The sequence below is a fragment of the Hemitrygon akajei genome, chromosome 18, assembly GCF_048418815.1.
Source record: "Hemitrygon akajei chromosome 18, sHemAka1.3, whole genome shotgun sequence".
NCBI lineage: Eukaryota > Metazoa > Chordata > Chondrichthyes > Myliobatiformes > Dasyatidae > Hemitrygon > Hemitrygon akajei.
This window is the reverse complement of record NC_133141.1, coordinates 235,131-261,004: the sequence shown is the minus strand read 5'-3', so window position 1 is coordinate 261,004 and position 25,874 is coordinate 235,131. Positions and strand designations below refer to the sequence as shown.

General features: G+C 40.7%; 1 protein-coding gene across 5 annotated transcripts in view; it reads right to left on the bottom strand.

The window, feature by feature from the left end:
- adam11 (ADAM metallopeptidase domain 11) overlaps positions 1-25,874 on the bottom strand; it is a 376,715-nt gene that overhangs the window by 213,389 nt on the left and 137,452 nt on the right. For all 5 annotated transcript variants that reach the window (XR_012101994.1, XM_073070643.1, XM_073070642.1 and 2 more), the window contains exons 7-11: positions 23,213-23,282; positions 19,693-19,763; positions 15,565-15,639; positions 12,406-12,477; positions 7,078-7,244 (exon numbers count right to left, since the gene is read on the bottom strand). Coding sequence is in view for 4 of the 5 variants with exons in the window: in XM_073070643.1 (XP_072926744.1) it covers positions 7,078-7,244; positions 12,406-12,477; positions 15,565-15,639; positions 19,693-19,763; positions 23,213-23,282 (455 nt within the window). In the remaining variant the exon portion in view is untranslated. The remainder of the gene's footprint in view (positions 1-7,077; positions 7,245-12,405; positions 12,478-15,564; positions 15,640-19,692; positions 19,764-23,212; positions 23,283-25,874) is intronic.

Genomic DNA, 25,874 nt, shown 5'->3' with positions numbered 1-25,874 from the left:
GGTGATGGTGGTGGAGGCAGATAAGATAGGGTCTTTTAAAAGACTCCTGGACAGGTACATGGAGCTTAGAAAAATAGAGGGCTAGGGGTAACCCTTGGTAATTTCTTAAGTAAGTACATGTTCAATACAGCATTGTGGGCCAAAGGGCCTGTATTGTGCTGTAGGTTTTCTATGTTTCTATGTCCTAGACTCTCCCACCATGGGAAACATCCTTTCCACTCTGTCTAGGCCTTTCAATATTCAAAAGGTTTGAGCGAGTACAGACACAGAGCCATCAAACGTTTCTCTTTTGATAACCCTATCATTCCTGGAATCATCCTTGTGCATCTCCTCTGGACCCTCTCTAATGCCAGCACATCCTTTCTAAGATGAGGGGCCCAAAACTCTTCACAATACTCAAGGTGAGGCCTCACCAGTGCCTTAAATAGCCTCAGCATCACCTCCTTGTTCTTGTATTCTAGACCTCTTGAAATGAATGCTAACATGGCAATTGCCTTCCTCACCACCGACTCTACCTGCAAGTTAACCTTCAGGATGTTCTGCACAAGTCCCTCTGCATCTCAGATTCCTGGATTTTCTCCCTGTTTCGAAAATGGTCCACACATTTATTTCTGCAACGAAAGTGCATGACCATGTATTTTCCAACATTGTATTTCATTTGCCACTGTCTTGCCCATTTTCCTAATCTGTCTAAGCTTTTCTGCAGCCTACCTGTTTCTTCAGCGTTACCTACCCCTCCACCAATCTTCGCATCATCTGCAAACTTGGCAACAAAGCCATCTTTTCCATCATCTAAATCATTTATATACAGCATAAAAAGAAGTGGTCCCAACACCAACCCCTGCAGAACACCACTAGTCACTGGCAGCCAACCAGACAAGGATCCTTTTATTCCAACTCGCTGCCTCCTACCAATCAGCCAATACTCTAACCACCTGAGTAACTTTTCTATAATATCATGGGCCCTTATCTTGGTAAGCAGCCTCATGTGTGGTACCTTGTCAAAAGCCTTCTGAAAGTCCAAATATACAACATCCACTGCATCCCTTTTATCTATCCTGCTTGTAATCTACTGAAAGAAATCCAACAAGTTTATTAGGTAAGATTGTCCAAGATGGGACAAAGTCAGAAACCATGCTGACTTTGTCCTATCTTGTCCGATGTCACCAAGTACTCCATCACCTCATCCTTAGCAATTGACTCTAACATCTTCACAACCACTGAGGTCAGGCTAACTGGTCTATAATTTCCTTTCTGCTGCCTTCCTCCTTTCTTAAAGAGTGGAGTGACATTTGCAATTTTCCAGTCCTCTGGCACCATGCCAGAGTCCAATGGTTTTTGAAAGATTATTTCTAATGCCTCCACAATTTCTACCACTACATCTTTCCAAACCCCAGGGTGCAGTCCTCTGGTCTGGGTGACTTGTGTACCTTTAGGTCTTTCAGCCTTTTGAGCATCTTCTCCCTTGTATTAGTAACTGCACCCACTTCTCTTCCCTCAGACCCTTCAACATCTAGCACACTGCTAATGTCTTCCACAGTGGAGATTGCCAGGACTAGAGGGCCTGAGTTATAGGGAGAGGCTGGCCAGGCTAAGTCTTCCCCCTTGGAGCACACGAGAAACAGGGGTGACTTTATTGAGGATTATGAAATCATTAGGGGCATAGGTAAGGTGATAGTAGCAGTGTAGGGAAGTCCAAAACTAGGGGACATAGGTTTAAAGTGAGAGGGACAAGAATTAGGAAGGATTTGAGGGTCAACTTATTTACACATAAGGTCTTGAGTATATGGAATGAATGCTGAAGGAAGTGGTGGAGGCAGGTTCTAGAGTATCATTTAAGAAGCACTTGAAAGGTACATGCAGGCACAAAGGTTAGAGAGATGTGGGCCAAATGCAAGAAGGTGGAGCTAGATGGTAAACACCATAGTAGGCATAAACTTGTTGGACCGAAGGGCCTGTATTCATGCTGAATTTCTCTATGACTGGTGCCTAAGAAGAATAATGTGGGTTGTTTAGGAGAATGGACAAAGAAGTGGCAGATGGAATATAGTACAGGGAAGTATAATCACCCAGTAGCACTCACATCTACAGTGATGAAATGCTTTGGGAGGTTGGTCATGACGACTGAACTCCTGTCTCAGCAAGGACCTAGACCCATTGCAATTTGCCTATCACCATAATAGGTCAACGGCAGATGCAATCTCAATGGCTCTCCACACGGCTTTAGACCACCTGGACAACACAAACACCTACTTCAGGATGCTGTTCATTGACTACAGCTCAGCAATTAATACCATTATTCCCACAATCCTATTGAGAAATTACAGAACCTGGGCCTCTGTACCTCCCTCTGCAATTAGATCCTTCACTTCCTAACTAGAAAATCACAATCTGTACGGATTGGTGATAACATATCCTCCTCGCTGACGATCAACAGTGGCGCATGTGAGGGGTGTGCGCTTAGCCCACTGCTCTACTCTCTATATACCCATGATTGTGTGGCTAGGCATAGCTCAAATACCATCTATAAATTTGCTGATGATACAACCATTGTTGGTAGAGTTTCAGATGATGACGAGAGGATATACTGGAGTGAGATATGCCAACTAGTGGAGTGGTGTCGCAGTAACAACCTGGCACTCAACGTCAGTAAAATGGAAGAGCTGATTGTGAACTTCAGGAACGGTAAGATGAAGGAACACATACCAATCTTCATAGAGAGATCAGAAGTGGAGAGAGTGAGCAGTTTCAAGTTCATGGGCATCAAGATCTCTGGGGATCTAATCTGGTCCCAACATATTGATGTACTTATAAAGAAGGCAAGACAGTGACTATACTTCATTAGGAGTTTGAGGAGATTTGGTATGTCAACAAATACACTCAAAAACTTCTATAGACGTACCGTGGAGAGCATTCTGACAGGCTGCATCACTGTCTGGTATGGGGGTGGGGGGGGGGGGGTGGCTTCTGCACAGGACCGAAATAAACTGCAGAGGGTTGTAAATTTAGTCAGCACATTCTTGGGTCCAAGACTACAAAATACCCAGGACATCTTCAGGGAGCGGTGTCTCAGAAAGGCAGCGTCCAGTATTAAGGACCTCCAGCACCCAGGACATGCACTTTTCTCACTGTTACCATCAGGTAGGAAGTACAGAAGCTTGAAGGCACACACTCAGCGATTCAGGAACAGCTTCGTTCCTTCTGCCATGTGATTCCTAAATGGACATTGAACCCATGAACACTACCTCACTTTTTTTTTAACATGTCCTGGAACCGTGTAATAATAAGAGTTGTCGTGATAAGAGATTTTAATTTCCCAAATATTGTTTGGTATCTCCCTAGAGTGAGGGGTTTAGATGAGATGGAGTTTGTTAGGTGTGTTCAGGAAGGTGTCATAGTCCCTTCTGGCAATTGCCCACCTGGCTATTTTCCTCAGGAATTGGGCCTCAATCACTTTGTTTAGTTTCCAATCATTCCCAGGTTCCACTAACTACACACACTTGCTTTCCGTCAGCAAATGCAGTATAAAAATCCTGTGACCACAACAAGGAGCTACCAGATTGTTGGTTGATTCTGGTGTGAGTAATCTTGTTTCATGGTTCTTAGGACTGCCAGTTCTAGGTCCAGCATCGCTCCTGGATACTGACTCCATGCTCGCTATGTTAATAACACCTCCTGACTCTGCCTCCACGCCCGTGTTCTGCACTTGGGTTTGTCCACTGCCACGCCTGTATAACAGAAGGTTTCTTGACACAAAATGTAGATAAGCCTACAAGAGGAGAGACTGTTCTTGATTTGGTATTAGGAAATGAACCTGGTCAGGTGTCAGATCTCTCAGTGGGTGAGCATTTTGTAGATAGTGATCATAATTCTATCTCCTTTACAATAGCATTGCAGAGAGATAGGAACAGACAAGTTAGAAAAGTGTTTAATTGGAGTAAGGGGAATTATGAGGCTATCAGGCAGGAAACTGGAAGCTTAAATTGGGAACAGATGTTCTCAGGGAAAGGTGACTCTGGTTAGGCCACACTTGGAGTACTGTGTCCAGTTCTGGTTGCCTCACTATAGGAAGGATGTGGAAGCATTGGAAAGGGTACAGAGGAGATTTACCAGGATGCTGCCTGGTTTAGAGAGTATGCATTATGATCAGAGATTAAGGGAGCTAGGGCTTTACTCTTTGGAGAGAAGGAGGATGAGAGGAGACATGATAGAGGTATACAAGATATTAAGAGGAATAGATAGAGTGGACAGCCAGTGCCTCTTCCTCAGGGCACCACTGCTCAATACAAGAGGACATTGCTTTAAGGTAAGGGGAGGGAAGTTCAAGGGGGATATTAGAGGAAGGTTTTTCACTCAGAGAGTGGTTGGTGTGTGGAATGCACTGCCTGAGTCAGTGGTGGAGGCAGACACATTAGTGAAGTTTAAGAGACTACTAGACAAGTATATGGAAGAATTTAAGGTGGGGGTGGTTATATGGGAGGCAGGGTTTGAGGGTTGGCACAACATTGTGGGCTGAAGGGCCTGTAATGGGCTGTACTAATCTATGTTCTAAGTACAGAAGAAACGTGGTAAATGTTCAGGGGATATTTGTGTGGAGTTCTGCATAGGTACGTTCCAATGAGACAGGGAACAGGAACCATATGACCTATGCAGAACTCCACACAAATATTCCCTGAACATTTACCACGTTTCTTCTGTACGTGTACGTTTCTTCTGCATAGGGTGCAGGAACTGTGGTGTACAAAGGCTGCAATAAATCTAGTCAAGAAGAAAAGAAAAGCTTACAAAAGGTTCAGAGAGCTAGGTAATGTTAGAGATCTAGAAGATTATAAGGCTAACAGGAAGGAGCTTAAAAAGGAAATTAGTAGAACCAGAAGGGGCCATGAGAAGACCTTGGTGGGCAGAATTAAGGGAAACCCCCAAGGCATTCTACAAGTATGTGAAAAGCAAGAGGATAAGACGTGAAAGAATAGGACCTATCAAGTGTGACAGTGGAAAAGTATGTATGGAACTGGAGGAAATAGCAGAGGTACTTAATGAATACTTTACTTCAGTATTCACTATGGAAAAGGATCTTGGTGATTGTAGTGATGACTTGCAGCGGACTGAAAACCTTAAGCATGTAGATATTAAGAAAGAGGATGTGCTGGAGATTTTGGAAAGCATCAAGTTAGCTAAGTCACCAGGACTGGATGAGATGTACCCCAGGCTACTGTGGGACGCAAGGGAGGAGATTGCTGAGCCTCTGGTGATGATCTTTGCATCATCAATGGGGACGGGAGAGGTTCCCGAGGATTGGAGGGTTGCGGATGTTGATCCTTTATTCAAGAAAGGGAGTAGAGCTAGCCCAGGAAATTATAGACCAGTGAGTCTTACTTCAGTGGTTGGTAATTTGATGGAGAACATCCTGAGAGGCAGGATTTGTGAACATTTGGAAAGATATAATATGATTAGGAGTAGGACCTGTCAAGGACAGGTCGTGCCTTACGTGCCTGATTGAATTTTTTGAGGATGTGACTAAACACATTGATGAAGGAAGAGCAGTAGATGTAGTGTATATGGATTTCAGCAAAGCATTTGATAAGGTACCCCATGCAAGGCTTATTGAGAAAGTAAGGAGGCATGGGATCCAAGGGGACATTACTTTGTGGATCCAGAACTGGCTTGCCTGTATGTAGACGGGTCATATTCTGCATGGAGGTTGGTGACCAGTGGTGTGCCTTATGGATCTGTTCTGAGACCCTTACTCTTCGTGATTTTTATAAATGATCTGGATGAGGAAGTGTAGGGATGGGTTAGTAAGTTTGCTGATGACACAAACGTTGGGGGTGTTGTGGATAGTGTGGAGGGCTGTCAGAGGTTACAGCGGGACATTGATAGGATGCAAAACTGGGCTGAGAAGTGGCAGATGGAGTTCAACCCAGATAAGTGTGAAGTGGTTCATTTTGGTAGGTCAAGTATGATGGCAGAATATAGTATTAATGGTAAAACGCTTGGCAGTGTGGAGGATCAGAGGGGTCTGAGTCCATAGGACACTCAAAGCAGCAGCGCAGATTGACTCTGTGGTTAAGAAGGTGTATGGTGTATTGGCCTTCATCAATCGTGAAATTGAATTTAGGAGGCGAGAGGTAATGTTGCAGCATCTTGGACCCTGGTCAGACCCCACTTGCAGTACTGTGCTCAGTTCTGGTCGCCTCACTGCAGGAAGGATATGGAAACCATAGAAAGGGTGCAGAGGAGATTTACAAGGATGTTACCTGGATTGAGAAGCATGCCTTATGAGAATAGGTTGAGTGAACTTGGCCTTTTCTCCTTGGAGCGACGGAGGATGAGAGGTGACCTGATAGAGGTGTATAAGATGATGAGAGGCATTGATCTTGTGGATAGTCAGAGGCTTTTTCCCAGGGCTGAAATTGTTGCCACAAGAGTACACAGGTTTAAGGTGCTGGGGAGTAGGTACAGAGGAGATGTCAGGGGTAAGTTTTTTATTCAAAGAGTGGTGAGTACGTGGAATGGGCTGCCGGCAATGGTGGTGGAGGTGTATACTATAGGGTCTTTTAAGAGACTTTTGGATAGGTACGTGGAGCTTAGAAAAATAGAGGGCTATGGGTAAGCCTAGTAATTTCTAAGGTAAGGATATGTTCAGCACAACTTTGTGGGCTGAAGGTTCTGTATTGTGCTGTAGGTTTTCCATGTTTCTATCTTTCTATGTATTATTTCTGGGTTTACATGATTTTTAATCTATTCAATATACATATACTGTAAAATATTTATCATTTTTCTTTTTTCTTTTATATTATGTATTGCATCAAACTACTGTTGTGAAGTTAACAAATTTCATGACACATGCCAGTGATAAAAAACCTGATTCTGACAGAGTGAAAGAGAAGTGGGTTAATCCTGTCCTCCAGTGCTGTCAATCTGGAGTTTGTAAATTCTCCCTTTGACCAGGTGGGTTTCCTCTGGGTACTCTATTTTCCTCTCCTATTCCAAAGATGGATAGGTTACTTGCTGGTATGTTATTGTTCACTGTAATTGCCAATATGCCAAGTAGGTATAATATGCAACAAGACTTACGAAAACATATGAAATGCATCACTGTGAATGTTGACAGAATTGCTCCTGTATTTCATGAACTCTTGTAGTGTAAGCAGTGGATTTTCATTGATGTCAATTTTGTCTCCAGATGTCCACGTTTCCATGGCAACCAGCACAATCCGTGTATTCAGTTGTTGTTTATAAATCTAAAGTATGAATTAAATGTTTTGTCATTGAAAACGCAGTAGACATTTGACATGTGTCTGTATTGTTTAGAAACTTATCCTAGAGAAAGCAGTTCTGCCTGTGTACTTAAAGTCACCACTGAGTGCATGTTCATGGTCTTCAAAGTTCAAAGTAAATTTGTTATAAAAGTACGTACTGTATATACTACCATCATCAGGGTCCTGCTGAAGGGTCTTGATTTGAAACATCGACTGTTCACTCTTTTCCATTGATGCTGTCTAGCCTGCTGATATCCTCCAGCATTTTGTGTGTGTTGCTTGGATTTTCAACCTCTGCAGATTTTCTCATGTTTGTGTGTATATACTGCTGTAGCCCATCCACTTCAAGATTTGATGTGTTGTGCATTCAGAGATACTCTTCTGCACACTACTGTTGTAACAGGTGGTTAGTTGAATTACTGTCACCTTTCTGTCAGCTTGAACCAGTATCCTCTGACCTTTCTCATTAACAAGGCGTTTTCACCCACAGAACTGCCACTCATTGGATGTATTTTTGTTTTTTGCACCATTCTTTGCAAACTCTAAAAACTATTGTGTGTGAAAATCCCTGGAGATCAGTAGTTTCTGAGATACTCACACCACCCTATCTGGTACCAGCAATCTCCACAGTGATCATATTTCTTCCCTGTTCTGATGTTTGGTCGAAACAACTGAACATCTTGTCTGTGTCTGCATACTTTTATGCATTAAGTTGCTGCCACATAACTGGCTGATTAGATAATTGCATCAACAAGCAGGTGTACCTTATAAACTGGCCACTGAGTGTATATTACAGTATATTAAAGGCAACCACCATATCCAGCGGGCAGCAGAGCGAGAGGGAGCAGAGTGGGATGGCTTTGGCTCAACAGGTTTCGGCATAAACATGCAGAGGTGAGGGTAGTTTCCGGTAAGTTTTGTTCGTTTAGAGTAGAGAGAATGCCAGGCAGGATGTTGGAATGCTCCTCTTGCAGGATGTGGGAAGTCTCCCTGACAGCGACACCTGCAAGAAGTTCATCCAGCTGCAGCTCCTAATAAACCGCATTAGGGAACTGGAGCTGGATGACTCCAGTTAGTGAATAAGAATAAGGAACCTTGGTTCTCGAGGGATATTGGAACTCTGTAAAGAAGAAGAGAGAGATGTATAACATGTATAGGCAACAGGGAGCAAATAAGGTGCTTGATGAGTATAAAACGTGCAAAAAGTACTTAAGAAAGAAATCAGGAGGACTGAAAGAAGAAATTAGGTTGCTTTGGCAGTCAGGGTGAAGGATAATCCTAAGAGCTTCTACAGGTATGTTAAGAGCAAAAGGATAGTAAGGGATAAAATTGGTCCTCTTGAAGATCAGAGTGGTCGGCTATGTATGGAACTAAAAGAAATGGGAGAGATATTAAATAGGTTTTTTGCATCTGTATTTACTAAGGAAACTGGAATGGAGTCTATGGAAGCAAGGCAAACAAGTAGGGAGGTCATGGAACTTATACAGATGAAAGAGGAGGAGGTGTTTGCTGTCATGAGGCAAATCAGAGTAGATCCCCAGGATCTGACAGGGTATTCCCTCGGACCTTGAGGGAGACTAGTGTTGAAATTGCAGGGACCCTGGCAGAAATATTTAAAATGTCAATATCGACGGGTCAGGTGCCAGAGGATTGGAGGATAGCTCATGTAGTTCCGTTGTTTAAAAAAGGCTCAAAAAGTAATCCGGGAAATTATAGGCCAGTAAGTTTGACATCAATAGTAGGTAAATTATTGGAAGAAGTACTAAGAGATAGGATCTACAAGTATTTGGATAGACATGGACTCACTAGGGAGAGTCAACACGGCTTTGTGCATGGTAGGTCATGTTTAACAAATCAATTAGAGTTTTTCAAGGAGGTTACCAGGGAAGTGGATGAAGGGAAGGCAGTGGATGTTGTCTGCATGGACTTCAGTAAGGCCTTTGACAAGGTCCCGCATGGGAGGTTAGCTAGGAAGAATCAGTCGCTAGGTATACATGGTGAGGTAGTAGATTGGATTAGACATTGGCTCAATGGGAGAAGCCAGAGAGTGGTAGTGGAGGATTGCTTCTCTGAGTGGAGGACTGTGACTAGTGGTGTGCCACAGGGATCAGTGCTAGGTCCATTGTTATTTGTCATCTACACCAATGATCTGGTTGATAATGTGGTAAATTGGATCAGCAAATTTGCTGATGATACAAAGATTGGAGATGTAGTGGACAGTGAGGAAGGTTTTCAAAGCTTGCAGAGGGATTTGGACCAGCTGGAAAAATGGGCTGAAAAATGGCAGATGGAAATTAATGCATACAAGTGTGAGGTATTGCACTTTGTAAGGACAAACCAAGGTAGAACATACAAGGTAAATGGTAGGACACTGAGGAGTGCAGTAGAACAGAGGGATCTGGGAATACAGATACAAAATTCCCTAAAAGTGGCGTTACAGGTAGATAGGGTTGTAAAGAGAGCTTTTGGTACATTTGCCTTTATAAATCAAAGTATTGAGTATAAGAGTTGGAATGTTATGGTGAGGTTGTATAAGGCATTGGTGAGGTCGAATTTGGAGTATTGTGTTCAGTTTTGGTCACTGAATTACAGGAAGGATATTAATAAGGTTGAAAGAGTGCAGAGAAGGTTTACAAGGATGTTGCTGGGACTTGAGAAACTGAGTTACCGAGAAAGGTTGAATAGGTTAGGACTTTATTCTCTGGAGCGTAGAAGAATGAGGGGAGATTTGATAGAGGTATATAAAATTATGATGGGTATAGATAGAGTGAATGCAAGCAGGCTTTTTCCACTGAGGCTAGGGGAGAAAAAAACCAGAGGACATGGGTTAAGGGTGAAAGAGGAAAAGTTTAAAGAGAGCATAGGAGGGGCTTCTTCACACAGAGTGGTGGGGGTGTGGAATGAGCTGCCAGGTGAAGTGGTGAATGTGGGCTCACTTTTGACATTTAAGAAAAACTTGGACAGGTATATGGATGAGAGGGGTTTGGAGGGATATGGGCCAGGTGCAGGTCAGTGGGACTAGGCAGAAAAATGGTTCAGCGCAGCCAGGAAGGGCCAAAGGACCTGTTTCTGTGCTGTAATGTTCTACTGTTCTATGTTTGACTCCTTCCATTTCAAAACTTTAACTGTCTCTTAGAACACCAAGCTCTCTTAATCACCATCTTTTTGTGTGCCTGAGAGCAGACACAACATCTCTCTCAAAATTTATTTTCTTTTATTATGACTCCTGGTAAAATGTTAAGTGCTGGTATGTGCAAAATAGGGAAGTGAGGTACAAATTTATGCCTACCAGTATACTTGGCACAGCATTGTTTTCAAAATGTTACATACAGTATATCATCTCTTTCGTCTTCAGGTTCATCCAAGATATTTGAAACTATCCTTGGCTTATGAACAGGCCCTAACATTGCCTTCCATATCAAACACTTTTGATGGCCTGGTAAACCAAGTATACATTCTGTAAATACATGTGTGTGTATTATTGAAACCAAAGTCAAGACCAAGTGAATATAGATAACCATTGGATGGTATCACATACTTGGTTGGTGACTGACAAGGATCCAAACAACCAGGTGCAGGAACAGTTATTAGCCTTCAACGATCAGGCTCCTGACCCAGTCTGGATACCTTCACTCACCTCAACTCTGAACTATTTCCACAACCTATGGATTCACTTTCAAGGAATCTATAACTCGTGTTCTCAGTATTATTTATTTATTATTATTTTTAGCTTTGTATCTGCACAGTTTGTCATCTTTTGCATAGTGGTTTTCAGTATTTGTATGTGCACAGTTTTTCATTGATTCCATTGTGTTTCTTTATTTTCCTGTAAATGCCCACAAGAAAATGAATCTCAAGGTAGTATATGGTGACATATATGCACTTTGATAATAAATTTACTTTGAGCTTTGAACGTTCAGGTTTCTAGTAACTGATTAACATTACCAATACCATTCTTCCAATACAGGCATTCAGAAAGGCAGCATCCATTATTAAGGACCTCCAGGACCCAGGGCATGCCCTTTTCTCACTGTTACCATCAGGTAGGAGGTACAGAAGCCTGAAGGCACATACTCAGCAATTCAGGAACAGCTTCTTCCCCTCTGCCATCCAATTCCTAAGTGGACATTAAACCTGCAAACACTACCTCTGTTTTTGCATGAGTTTTAATCTATTCAATACATGTAATTGATTTACTTGTTTGTTTAATTTATTTATTTATTTTTCTCTGCTGGATTATGTATTGCTGTGAACTGCTGCTGCTAAGTTAACAAATTTCACATTACATGCTGGTGATAAATCTGATTCTTAGCTACATCATGGTTAAAAAAATATTATCAAGTGAATTGAAGAAAGATAATCTCAAAAGTTTCTTGTAAAAGTGTAACACTGATTCATGGGAATCTTTAATCAATAACTGCTCAAAAGGGCGTGAAATATTTGGCTTAGTATTAGGAACACTGAATCTATGACTCAGAAACACACAGAAGCCCAACAAGAAAAACAGTGAGAGTCCTCCATCTCTGAAACTACTCTCCTAACCCATACAATCAAACACCTCCTGCCCCATCTGCAGCAGACCTTTGGGTGCATTCACCTCAGAACCTACACACCTAGAGGGGAAGCAAGACATCCTCAAGTCCTGAACAACTGGCAAAGAGGAAGGAGGACTTTAAAACTCACACTTCTACAAAATAAGTATTAGTTAGGTTTCAGTTAACTCTACCATGAATGGTCCCATGTCTGGCTGTGAAAAGAGGAGGTTTGAGCACTGGGCTAACAACCCCACCCCATTAAAAACCCAGTGCTATAGAAACACCAACAGAAACCCCAAAGACCTTATCCCTGGGAGAGGAAGGATGCACCACAAACCTGGTCAACACCTGCTGACAACTTGAAAGAATGACCTAGTATAGAGGACTCTGCTGCTGGTGGCCTATGCCCTAGTAGGGGTGATGGGCTTAAGTAATTAAGTAATGTTTTAGTTGGTTCATCACAGACTAGCTTTTTTTTTCAAATGCCACTCAAACACTGGACTGTCTAGTCTAAAGTCAAATTGTTTATGAAATTGACATAATATGGCAAACAGAACAACCCCATTCAATGTTTATTAGACAAGAGGATAATGATTTAAAGTACTTACAAAATCGGCAAAATTCACAACAGATTTGGCAAAATTGCTTGTTAAGGTGACAGAATAACGTTGATTTGAGAACTGTTGGTAAAAACATCAAGGTTTAGTACAAGTGAATTACTAAATAAGCAGAATAAATGACAATTAAACATGAACGAAACAAAATGCATGTGCCATTTTTTTTACCAATTTGTGAGTGTTGGAAGCAACAAAGTTAACAGAACTATAGGCTTCACTATGAAAAAGCAGATAATGTTTTAGATCATAATTCATACATACAGCATTCATGAAGAGAAATTAGACTTTTTGCAGTCATACAAACACTCCTGTGGTATTCCTGATCGCTACCCAGTAGTTATTTTTGGAAAATGCAACTGTATAGATACTGGAAGAAGATAGGAATTGCATTAACTGTGATATCCCTTGGTCTAAAACAAATAGCTCAAATTCTTTATCCCTGGCTCACGTCAGAAGAGTTGCTACTTGGGGTGGCGAGAACATGCAGAATGCCTGCAAGGACCAGCACCTTCATAAAGATTAATTCCAAGAAGTATTAATATCACTAATTACTACATCTATTAAAATGTTTAAAAGTTCAGCCTTCTTCAGCTACTAAGACCACAGATTACAACAGGAAATAGAAAAGGTGAGTCAAAAAGGCAATGTTATGATAGTCATGGGAGATTTTAACATGCAGGTCAATTGGGAAAATCAGGTTGGTTATGGATCTCAAGAGAGTGTATTTGTTGAATGCCTAAGAGATGGCTTTTTAGAGCAGTTTGTTGTTGAGCCTATTAGGGGATCAACTATATTGGATTGGGTGTTATGTAATGAACCAGAGGCGATTAGGGAGCTTAAGGTAAAAGAACCCTTAGGAGACAGTGATCACAATATGATTGAGTTCAACGTGAAATTTGATAGGGAGAAAGTAAAGTCTGACATAGCAGTATTTCAGTGGAGTAAAGGAAATTACAGTGGTGTGAGAGAGGAGCTGGCCAAAGTAAATTGGAAGGAGATGCTGGCAGGGATGACAGCAGAGCAGCAATGGCGTGCGTTTTTGGGAAAAATGAGGAAGGTTTTGGACATGTTTATTCTAAAAATGGAGAAATACTCAAATGGCAAAATAGTACAACTGTGGCTGAGTAAGAGTTAAATAACTACTGGGATGTAAAAGGTAAGTTTGGTGCACAATCACTGCACTACATCATTTTATGAGCAGCTCTTGACCACCCCGTTATGCTTATCAGACACCTTTACAACTTGGGTCTGTACTGTGAGTTTGATCACTTTGTTCTCTGAATTTCTAGACAGTTTTCCAAATAGGTGGTTCTCTTAGGGCACAATTTGTTTCAAGATCTATGCTTTCACTCTCGGGGAAACTCTTTCCATGCTATTGACAGAGGCAGCTATACATACCCATTTAATTATAAGATGGCCTGATAAATTTGTTAGAGTTCTTCAAAGAAGTCACAAGCAGGGTGGACGAATGAAACAATGCATGTCATTTACTTGGATTTTCAGAAGGCATTTGACAAGCAACCTCATTTGTGGCATCTTAACAAGATAAAATCCCATGGTGTTACAGGATGCTGGTTTGGATAGAGGAATGACTGACAGTCAGGAGGCAGTGAGTGGGAATAAAGCAGGCCTTTTCTGGTTGGCTGCCAAAGACTAGTGATGTTCCTCAGGGGTCAGTATTGGGACTGCTACTTTTCACATTTTGCCAATGATTTAGATAATGGAATTGATAGATTTGTGGCAAAGTTTGTGGATGATACGAAGATAGGTGGAGGGGTAGGTATTGCTGAGGAAGCAATGCGATTGCAACAGAGCTTAGACAAATTGGAAGAACAGGCAAAAAAGTGGCAGATGGAATACAGTGTTGGGAAATGTATGATAATGCATTTTGGTAAAGGAACAATAGTGTGGACTATTATCTAAAGGGGGAGAAGGTTCAAACATCAGAGGTGCAGAGGGACTTAGGAGTCCTCGTGCAAGACTCCTAGAAGTTTAATTTACAGGTTGAGTCTGTGGTAAAGAAGGCAAATGCAATGTTGGCATTTATTTCAAGGGGAATAGAATATAAAAACAAGGAGATAATGCTGAGCCTTTATAAGACACTAGACAGACCACACTTGGAGTATTATCAACAGTTTTGATATCACAGAAAGGATGTGTTGTCATTGGAGAGAGTCCAGAGGAAATTCACATGGATGATTTTGGGAATGAAGGGGTTAACATATAAAGGGCATTTGGCAGCTTTGGGCCTGTACTCACTAGAATTTAGAAAAATGTGTGGAAATCTCATTGAAACGTACCAAATGTTGAAAGAACTAGATAAGGTGGATGTGGAGATGATATTTCCTATGGTGGGGTGTCTAGAACTAGATGACACAACCTCAACATTGAAGAGTGATCTTTTAGAACAGAGGTAAGGAGGAATTTTTTTAGCCAAAGAGTAGTGAATATGTGGAATGCTCTGTCAAAGACTGCTGTGGAGGCCAAATCCATTGGTTTATTTGAAGTGGAAGTTGATAGGTTCCTGATCGGTCAGAGTATCGAAGCATATGGCGAGAAGGCAGGTGTATGGGGTTGAGTGGGATCCAGGATCAGCCAAGTGGGAATGGCGGCGCAGACTCAAGGGGCTGAACAGCCTAATTCTGCTCCTATGACTTATGGTCTTATTAATACTGACACGTCTGTAACCAGTCAGGGTGGGATAAAAGAACTGTATAAAGTGTATGATTTCCTTCATCAGTGGAGAACCTGTCTGCAATCTCCAGATCTCCAGCAGTCCATCCCCACCAGATGATGCTTTGCTCTGTGTGTGTGTGTGTGTGTGTGTGTGTGTGTGTGTGTGTGTGTGTGTGTGTGTGTGTGTGTGTGTGTGTGTGTGTGTGTGTGTGTGTGTGTGTGTTATTTCAAGATGTTAATCTGTTGATTTTATAGAATTAGTTCATGTCACTATTGATTTAAATCAATGATTGCCTGCTCAGACTACCAATTGCAATTTTGAGGTTAGACTATTTTGAAATAGCTTCCTTTCTACTAATAGCTATTTGCCTATGCAACTCCAACTCAAACTACTAATGGAAGAATCATCATTGGGAAGTACTCTTTAATTATTCTCAAATCTAAAAATTACAATATTAAGTACAGCTGGCATACCAATGCATAGTCATTAACAACCATCAGCTCAATGTACTTGGTTTCTCTCAGAACAGTGCGCTGGCCCCGCCGAACCTATGAAAAACAAAGAAATGTTAAATATTAACGCCGTTTACTATCTTGTGTGCAGGGAATTAAAATAATAACAAGGAAAGAACCATACCTAAGAATGGGTACCTGTCAAATAGTTACTACAAACAGATGACATCTTGGCATATTGAGAAGATAGTGTGGAGAACCCTGAGATTCTAACATTTTACCACATGTGACCCAAAGTATCACACATAGTTGATGAGGTCTCCTGCACATAATCTTGCACAAAGAACTTTCCAACATGATCCCCCACCATTATGCAGGGTGGGGGTGGCAGAGAGTACATCAAACAACAGACTGAACATAGAAGAATATAAACACTGAGGAAAAAGTGAGAAGGCAGGGAGAGCAAAATTTAAATGCTGTTACCAACTCTGATTCTACCACTCTTTCAAGCCGCGTGTTCCAGGGTAGAGAGATCATGCACTTTCTGTACTTCCACTCCATCAATCTTGGTTCAATTCTGACCTCCAGAAATGCATATGCGGATTTTGCATGTTTTCCCTATGGCATGAATATCCTCTGGGTAATCCATTTTCCTCACAGATCCCAGATATGCCTATTGGTAAATTGGTAAATAGTCTCCAGCACATAGATGAATAGCAAAACTTAGTGGGATTTAATAGCCATGTGGAGAGAATACTCTACAGGGAAAATTAATGTAATGGGATTGCTCTGACAGCTAGTATAGAATCAATGGGCCAAAGGGCCTCCTTCTATACCAAACTTTTTCAGCAGTGGGGCTACGTTGGAAGTTTAACAAGATTACAAAGTATGCTGGTTATCGTATCTGAGTGGGGATGCAGGAAGCCATTTATCATGAAGACAATTTCCTTTGATATTGTCAATAGTGGCAGAGCCTGCTCCACCCTTGTTTCTCACAATCTTGTTAGAGGACGATGAATATCTTTCAAAGGTGGAATGGGGAAGGATTTTACAAAACTCTATATTCCAAAGTTCCAGTGGGAAGCATAACCCAAATTGACACCTTCTTGAATTCTCCAGAGTTACCCACTTTAAGCGAAGAACAAAATAGAACGATTACTGCTGATATAACTGAAGTTGAATTTAAAGCTGCAATTAGTAGGCTTAAATTAAGCAAGTCACCAGGATCAGATGGGTATACGGCAGAGTGGTACAAAGAATTTAAAAATGAGTTAATTCCTGTTTTACTCCCCACACTGAACTGGGTTCTGAAAAAGGCACAAATGCCACCCAGTTGGATAATCTCAGCTATACTGAAAGAAGGCAAGGAAAAAATGGAATGCAGGTCATTTAGACCAATATCCGTTCTTAATGTAGATTATAGATTATTTACCTCCATCATGACCAAACGATTAGAGGAGCTTCTGCCCATACTGATACGCAACAATCAGACAGGTTTTATACGACAACGCCAGACTCAAGACAATATATGAAGGACACGTCACATTAAGGATCATATACAAAAAAATAAAATCGAAGCAACAGTGATCAGCGTGGATGCTGAAAAAGCATTTGATTTGGTTAATTGGAATTTTCTTTACAGAGTTTTACATAGATTTGGTTTCCAAGACAATTATTAAAACTATACAGACACTATATGACAATCCTGCTGCTAGGATTAAAATCAATGGATATTTATCAAATAGTCTTACCCTAGAAAGAGGCACGAGACAGGGTTGTGCATGGTGCATGGCTATTCTTCGCGTTAAATCTGGAAACATTAGCTTAATACATCAGACAAAATGAAGATATCAGGGGAATTACTATTAAAGGGACAGAGCATAAATTGGCTTGTTATGCGGATGACATTTTGATCTATCTAGGGCAACCAACATATTCTTTACCTAAATTGATGCAATCCTTTGAACAATATGGTCAATTATCAAGATCAACATAGATAAAACCCAATTACTTTCATATTACTATAGCCCACCAAGAGAAATTGAAAGTCGGTACCCCTGGGCATGGCACACAGAGTCTTTCAAATATTTGGGCATCATTATGCCAAAAGATTTGGCAAAATTATCAGAATGTAATTATCAGCCTTTATATAAAAAAAATTAAGGAAGATGTGGCAAGATGGAACCTGATTTCTTTTTTCAGACTCAGTTCAAGGATTGAGTCTATTAAAATGAATATACTGCCCAGACTGTTATATCTCTTTCAGACCCTACCAATAGAAATTAATCAAAATCAATTCAATGAATGGAACAAGATGCTATCAAGGTATATTTGGCAGGGTAAAAGGCCTAGAGTTTGTCTCAAAACTTTGCAATTAGCAAAGGAAAAGGGGGGATGGGGCCTACCTTCTCTTAGCGATTATTATTTTGCAGCACAGTTGAAAGCTGTGATATGTTGGTGCAACCCATCATATGACACTCAATGGAAAAACATTGAGGAGCGAGTACTTCCCATCCCCATACAAGCAATTTTGGCTGATAACAACCTGCAAAGGTACATAAATACTATTGATAACCCATGGGTGAAATTGGTTCTTAAAATATGGAAAACTACTATGAAAGAATATAATCTAGAGGGAGATATCGTAATTCTTAAATGGTGTGCATATGACTCGGATTTTACACCAAATAAATTGGATGCTAGATTTAAGGACTGGACAGCTAAAGGAATAACAGTTCTTTGCAACATAATGAAAGAAGGAACACGGTTCAGTTTTGAAATGCTTAAAGAGAAACACTTATTAGAAAAACAAGATTTTTATTGGTATTTACAGATGCAACAATATGTTAATAAGACGCTTAAAAATGTAACTGAGGCAAGTACATGCTTGATAGAGCTCTTTAGAAAAGCATATAATTCAGATAATGTTAGTAGAATAATTTCAAGCATGTATAAGGGGTTGTCAAATCTTAAAACACATTCGACTTTATACATTAAAACAAAATGGGAGAAGGAAGGAGGGATAATTATATCTGAGGAAGAATGGACAACAATATGGAGATATCAATGGAAGTGTACCAATTCACAGAAATGGAGGGAGTTTGGATGGCAAAACTTGATAAGATATTTTATTACACCCTCTCAGAAATCCCATTATGTTAGTAACCTCCCTGTTTGCTGGAGAAATTGTGGAAATCAAAATGCAAATCATTATTATATTTTTTGGGACTGCCCTGTTATTAAAAACTATTGGAGGGGGATACACAATGCCCTACAAGACATCTTTAAATGTGAAATACCCTTAGAGAGTAAGACCATATATTTTGGATATATACCTCAAGAATGGTTGAAAAGAGATAAATATTTAATGAATATACTGTTGGTGGCTGATAAAAAGACTCTTACTAGGAAATGGTTATCACAAGAGAGCCCAACTTTAAATACATGGATGGAAATTACAATGGACATTTACAAAATGGAGAAGATAACAGCATCTGTTAATTATAAGCTGGAACAATTTGATTCATACTGGGAAAAATGGTTTAACTACATAATGCCTCAAAGGCCTGATTTTATTCTCACAGATCAATGAATCTGGTGTTTAAAAAAAAGATCACTCCCTACTTGTACATAGTTCTTTCCTTTTGCTTGTTTTTTCTCTCCACTCTTTTCTATAGGTGTATACCTCAGATAAATACTTTGTGGAGATTTGTGATATATATGATTATATGATATATATGTACAATGTCTGAAATACATCTTATGGAAATGTTTGTTTGATGATGAACTTCAATAAAAATAATTACAAAAAAAAGGAATGGGGAAGGATAGTCTTATAGAACAGTGAGCATCTTTGTGAAGACCACAGCACCTTCTGTAATGGGATACTATAGCAAAAAAATCAATTCCATAAAATTCTCTTATGTTAGAAGACGTAAAAAATGAAAGTCAAAAGTTGACCAGAATATATTGCTATTAAAGTGAATGTAGAAATTTCCAGTTGGTATGTTACTTTGGCAACTAGTTCACAGAAGAGAGTTGGATACAACTTTAAAGATGTGGCTCACTCCAAAGATTATCCACTGATTAATAGTTACTGTACCTAAAACCCAACCTTTCATGTTCTGGCTTTACTTGCTTTATTCTTACCTGCCTTTTGGTTCGTCTCCTTTTGACCTTGTCAGGAATTTCCTGCCATGAATTGTCATCAGAGAAGCACCCTGAAATGATTCATGATTAAAATACAGGTAAAAATACATCGGCACTGCAAAAAGAAGTGCATGCTTGATGAGATTTCCTTTTATGTCTTTGGAATCAGTGTCATAAAAAAGAAGCCTTGTGCTAATATTACGAACAAGAGAAAATCTGCAGATGCTGGAAATCAAAGTAATACACACAACATTTTCTGTGTATTACTTGTGCTAATATTATTTTGTGACTGCATATGTTGGGTCATAAGTATTGTGCTGTGTGTGACTATAGGTTGTGTGTTTTGCACCTTCACCCCAGAAGAGTGATGTTTTGTTTGCTATACATGTGTATGGTTGAATGACAATAAACTTGAACTTGAACTGTAATTGGTTTTCAGAACTGTGCCCAAGTTAGTAGTCTCTGATCTGGGAGACTAGGACTCTATGGAATTTGTTGCCACAAGCGGCTGTGGAGGTCAAGTCATTGGGTGCATTTAAGGCAGAGAAGAGATAGATAGGTTCTTGATTAGCCAGGGCATCAAAGGGTATGGGGTGAAGGCAGGGGAGTGGGAATGACTGGAAGAATTAGATCAGCCCATGATTGAATGGCGGAGCAGACTCGATGGGCCAAATGGCCTACTTCAGCTCCTATATCTTATGGTCTTATGGACTCACTGTCTTAGCTTAAAATGACACCGTGCATTCTTAGCATAATATATGCGTGGATACAATATTCAGACAGCATACTGCCTTTAAGTTCCCTGTGGTATTTTCTCCCTTATTTTATACTGTTCCATAATTCATCACTTCCATTTGTGCATTAAAGGTAGACTTAAGTTTGGAAATAATATACCAAAACAATGAAAGTGTTTCCTTTTAGGAACAAAATCTTGATAGAATTTGTTGTATCAGGCTTTAAACATTAGAATATAACGGTTATCATATATATGCATAATATAATGTGAATAATGCAAATCAAAACAATTGCAGATGCTGGAAAATTAAAATAAAAACAGAAAATGCTGGAAACACTCAGCAGGTTAGGCCAAATCAAGAAGAGAAACTGAGTTAAAGTTTTAGATCAAGGATCTTTTGCCCAAACTTTTCTTCAACTTTATACTAGCCCTGTTCCTTCTTACAGATACTGCCTGACTTGCTGAGTATTTCTGGAATTTTCTCCTTTCATAATATGCATAATTTCCACTTCAAATAATGCAGTGAAATGGACAATTGTGTTTTAAAACAACAGATAATCTGAAATAATTAGAAACACATATCAAGAGAGATATAAAAAGGCTGCTAAATTCATTTCAATTGCTGTTACACCATCTGGTATAATCAAAAAAATGAAACACTACCCACTTAGCTCAGGACAGAGTGGAAGCTGCAAGTAAGAGTATTCCCCTGCATCTACTGCCCTTGTCCCTCTTACTAATAGAGTTTGTGGGCTTGTAAAATGAAACTTCTATGTGAACAAAATACTACATACAGTGAATTTAAAAGGCAAACACAAGGAAATCTGCAGATGCTGGAAATTCAAGCAACACACACAAAATGCTGGTGGAACGCAGCAGGCCTGGCAGTATCTATAGGGAGAAGCGCTGTCAACGTTTTGGGCCGAGACCCTTCATCAGGACTAACTGAAAGGAAAGATAGTTAGAGATTTGAAAGGGGGAGGGGGAAATGCGAAATAATAGGAGAAGACTGGAGGGGGTGAGGTGAAGCTGAGAGCTGGAAAGGTGATTGGCGTAAGTGATACCGAGCTGGAGAAGGGAAAGGATCATAGGACGGGAGGCCTAGGGAGAAAGAAAGGGGGAGGGGAGCATCAGAGGGAGATGGAGAACAGGCAGAGTGATGGGCAGAAAGAGAGAAAAAAAGGAGGGGGGAGAAAGCTAAATATATCAGGGATGGGGTAAGAAGGGGAGGAGGGGCATTAACAGAAGTTAGAGAAGTCAATGTTCATGCCGTCAGGTTGGAGGCTACCCAGCCGGTATATAAGGTGTTGTTCCTCCAACCTGAGTGTGGCTTCATCTTGACAGTAGAGGAGGCCATGGATAGACATATCAGATTGGGAATGGGATGTGGAATTAAAATGTGTGGCCACTGGAGATCCTGCTTTCTCTGGCGGACCAAGCGTAGGTGTTCAGTGAAATGGTTTCCCAGTCTGCATCGGGTCTCACCAATATATAAAAGGCCACACTGGGAGCACCGGACGCAGTATACCACACCAGCCGACTCACAGGTAAAGTGTCGTCTCACCTGGAAGGACTGTCTAGGGCCCTGAATGGTGGTGAGGGAGGAAGTGTAAGGGCAGGTGTAGCACTTGTTCCGCTTACAAGAATAAGTGCCAGGAGGGGGATCAGTGGGAAGGGATGGGGGGGACAAATGGACAAGGGAGTCACGTAGGGAGTGATCCTTGTGGAAAGCAGAAAGGGGAGGGAGGGAAAGATGTGCTTGGTAGTGGGATCCCGTTGGAGGTGGTGGAAGTTACGGAGAATTATATGTTGGAACCGGAGGCTGGTGGGGTGGTAGGTGAGGACAAGGAGAACCCTATCCCAAGTGGGGTGGCGGGCGGATGGGGTGAGGGCAGATGTGCAGGAAATGGGAGAGGTGTGTTTGAGAGCAGAGTAGATGGTGGAAGAAGGGAAGACCCTTTGTTTAAAAAAGGAAGACATCTCCTTCATCCTGGAATGAAAATCCTCATCTTGAGAGCTCTCAGGATTTTTATATATTGGCGAGACCCGATGCAGACTGGGAAACCATTTCACTGAACACCTACGCTCTGTCCGCCAGAGAAAGCAGGATCTCCCAGTGGCCATACATTTTAATTCCATGTCCCATTCCCATTCTGATATGTCTATCCATGGCCTCCTCTACTATCAAGATGAAGCCACACTCAGGTTGGAGGACCAACACCTTATATACCGGCTGGGTAGCCTCCAACCTGACGGCATGAACATTGACTTCTCTAACTTCCTTTAATGCCCCTCCTCCCCTTCTTACCCCATCCCTGATATATTTAGCTTTCCCCCCTCCTTTTTTTCTCTCTTTCTGCCCATCACTCTGCCTGTTCTCCATATCCCTCTGGTGCTCCCCTCCCCCTTTCTTTCTCCCTAGGCCTCCCGTCCCATGATCCTTTCCCTTCTCCAGCTCTGTATCCCTTTTGCCAATCACCTTTCCGGCTCTCAACTTCACCTCACCCCCTCCAGTCTTCTCCTATCATTTCACATTTTCCCCTCCCCCTTTCAAATCTCTAACTATCTTTCCTTTCAGTTAGTCCTGACGAAGGGTCTCGGCCCGAAACGTCAACAGCGCTTCTCGCTATAGATGCTGCCTGACCTGCTGCGTTCCACCAGCATTTTGTGTGTGTTACTACATACAGTGGTCAGCTTGCATTTTGTCCCACTTTGTCCCACTTTGTATCAATTGTCTGACTCAAGTGAAGTAGAGTGCATAATAGATGAATGAGCATTCCTTACCAAATGATGTACATTCCAGAGGGATATCAAGACCAGGAGATCTGTACACAATATGAGATTGCTCTTCATGCTGTATGTGAAAGAAGAACAGTAAAATTACATTTAAACAGTGTCGAACATTCTAAATTAACATACCACTTGATTAATCCCCACATTTTTGCACATAATTGAGACTGCTTCTACTTATATTATTAAACTTTCATATAGTCTGGAGAGAAATGCTGTGCCAAATGATCAAGGGTCATTTTCTGTGCAATTTAACGTAACGTTATAGGATAAGGGTTTCTACTGTTTCACTCATTCGTCCATTGTAATGATACAAGTTGAATAGTAATATAATCAGCCACAAGTGTTTGATGACAAAAGCAGTCAAGATATCATAAGAAACATCCACAGTGAAGAAACTGCACTTACCTACTGTAACTTATAGAAATGTGCAAACATGAATGAATAATATTGCAACCCCTTTGATTATTAGTCAACATAATCTAATAGTGAGTGTATTTATCCCCACCGGTTCACGAGTCTGATGACTATAGGGTACTAATTGTTCTTAAACCAGGTGATGTGGGATTTAAGGATCTCCTGCCTGATGATAGCAGTGAGAAGAGAGCATGGCCTGGATGATGAGGGTCCTTGATGATGGATGCTGCTTTCTTGTGGCAGCGCTCCATGTAAATGTGCTCAATGGTGGGGAGGGCTTACCTGTGATGGACTGGGTGGTATCCACCACCTTCTGTAGTCTTTTCCATTCCTGGTGTTTCCATACCAGCCACGATGCAATCAGCTCATAACACCGACTGAAATCATATTAACAGTCTACTGCACATGGCGTAAAATAATGTGCAATATCAAATGCATGCAGCACTGATGCTCAAGGAAGAGAAAAGCAATTGTGTGATCTAACACATAAGACCAGAAGACATAGGAGCAGAATTAGGCCATTCAGCCCATCGAGTCTGCTCTGCCATTCCATCATGGCTGACCTATTATCTAATTCCCCTGCCATCTCTCCATAACTTTTGACACCCTTACTAATCAAGAACCTATCAACCTCCACTTTAAATATACCCAATGACTTGGCTCCATAGCATCTGTGGCAATGAATTCCACAGATTCATAACCCTCGAGCAAATGAAGTTCCTCATCATCTCTGTTCTGTGTGCCACAGTTCCCAAGGAGATGTTGGATTCCTCTTAACTAATTATTGCGCATAATTAATAATTTTGCATAATAATAGTTTCAGTGGACTGGAAAATTGCAAATATCTTTTCTTTATCAATCTTTTTATTAATTAAAAAAGAGTACATATATATGTAAACAAGAGGAGAATTATCTCAAATATCTATATCAATAAAAATACGTATAAAAGGTAAAATAAACATTATCTAGAACATACATAGTATTAATCTAATAGTATGTAATAAAGAATAAGATAATCGATTCTCCTCTTATCATTCCATGAAAAGAATTAAAAAGATAAGGAAACTTTTATAAATTTAATATACATAAAAAACCCACTAAACAAAAAAAACAACAAAAAAGTGAAAAAAAGGAAATTGGGCAGCTCAAACTGAGAGTGAAAGCAAGAAAGAAGAAAAACTTTCTGGTTGAATCCAACATCTCGAGGAGGTAACTGGAAGAGCCATAAATCAAAGAATATGAAAATATTGAATAAAAGGTCGCCAAGTTTCCTCAAAATTAAAGGATGTATCAAATGTCCGACTTCTTATTTTCTCTAAACTTAAACAGGACATAATGGAAGTAAGCCAATAGAGATCAGTAGGTGGATTAGAGTCCTTCCATTTAAGCAAAATAGTTCTAGCCTGTAAAGTTGTAAAAGCTATCATCTAAACAGAAACAGGAATATATCCTGCCTCAATAGAACATTACAGCACAGAAATAGGCCTTTTAATCTTCTTGGCTGTGCCGAACCATTTTTCTGCCTAGTCCCACTGACTTGCACCTGGACCATATCCCTCCATATACCTCTCATCCATGTACCTGCCCAAGTTTTTCTTAAATGTTAAAAGTGAGCCCGCAATTACCACTTCATCTGGCAGCTCATTCCATACTCCCACCACTCTGTGTGAAGATGCTCCCTTTAAACTTTTCTCCCTTCACCCTTAACCCATGTCCTCTGGTTTTTTTCTCCCCTAGCCTCAGTGGAAAAAGCCTGCTTGCATTCACTCTATCTATACCCATCATAATTTTATATACCTCTATCAAATCTCCCCTCATTCTTCTACGCTCCAGGGAATAAAGTCCTAACCTATTCAACCTTTCTCGGTAACTCAGTTTCTCAAGTCCCAGCAACATCCTTGTAAACCTTCTCTGCACTCTTTCAACCTTATTAATATATTTCCTGTAATTCGGTGACCAAAACTGCACACAATACTCCAAATTCTGCCTCACCAATGCCTTATACAACCTCACCACAACATTCCAACTCTTATACTCAATACTTTGATTTATAAAGGCCAATGTACCAAAAGCTCTCTTTACGACCCTATCTACCTGTGATGCCACTTTTAGGGAATCTAGTATCTGTATTCCCAGATCCCTCTGTTCTACTGCACTCCTCAGTGCCCTACCATTTACCTTGTATGTATCATCCAGATCATTGATATAGATGACAAATAACAATGGACCCAGCACTGAT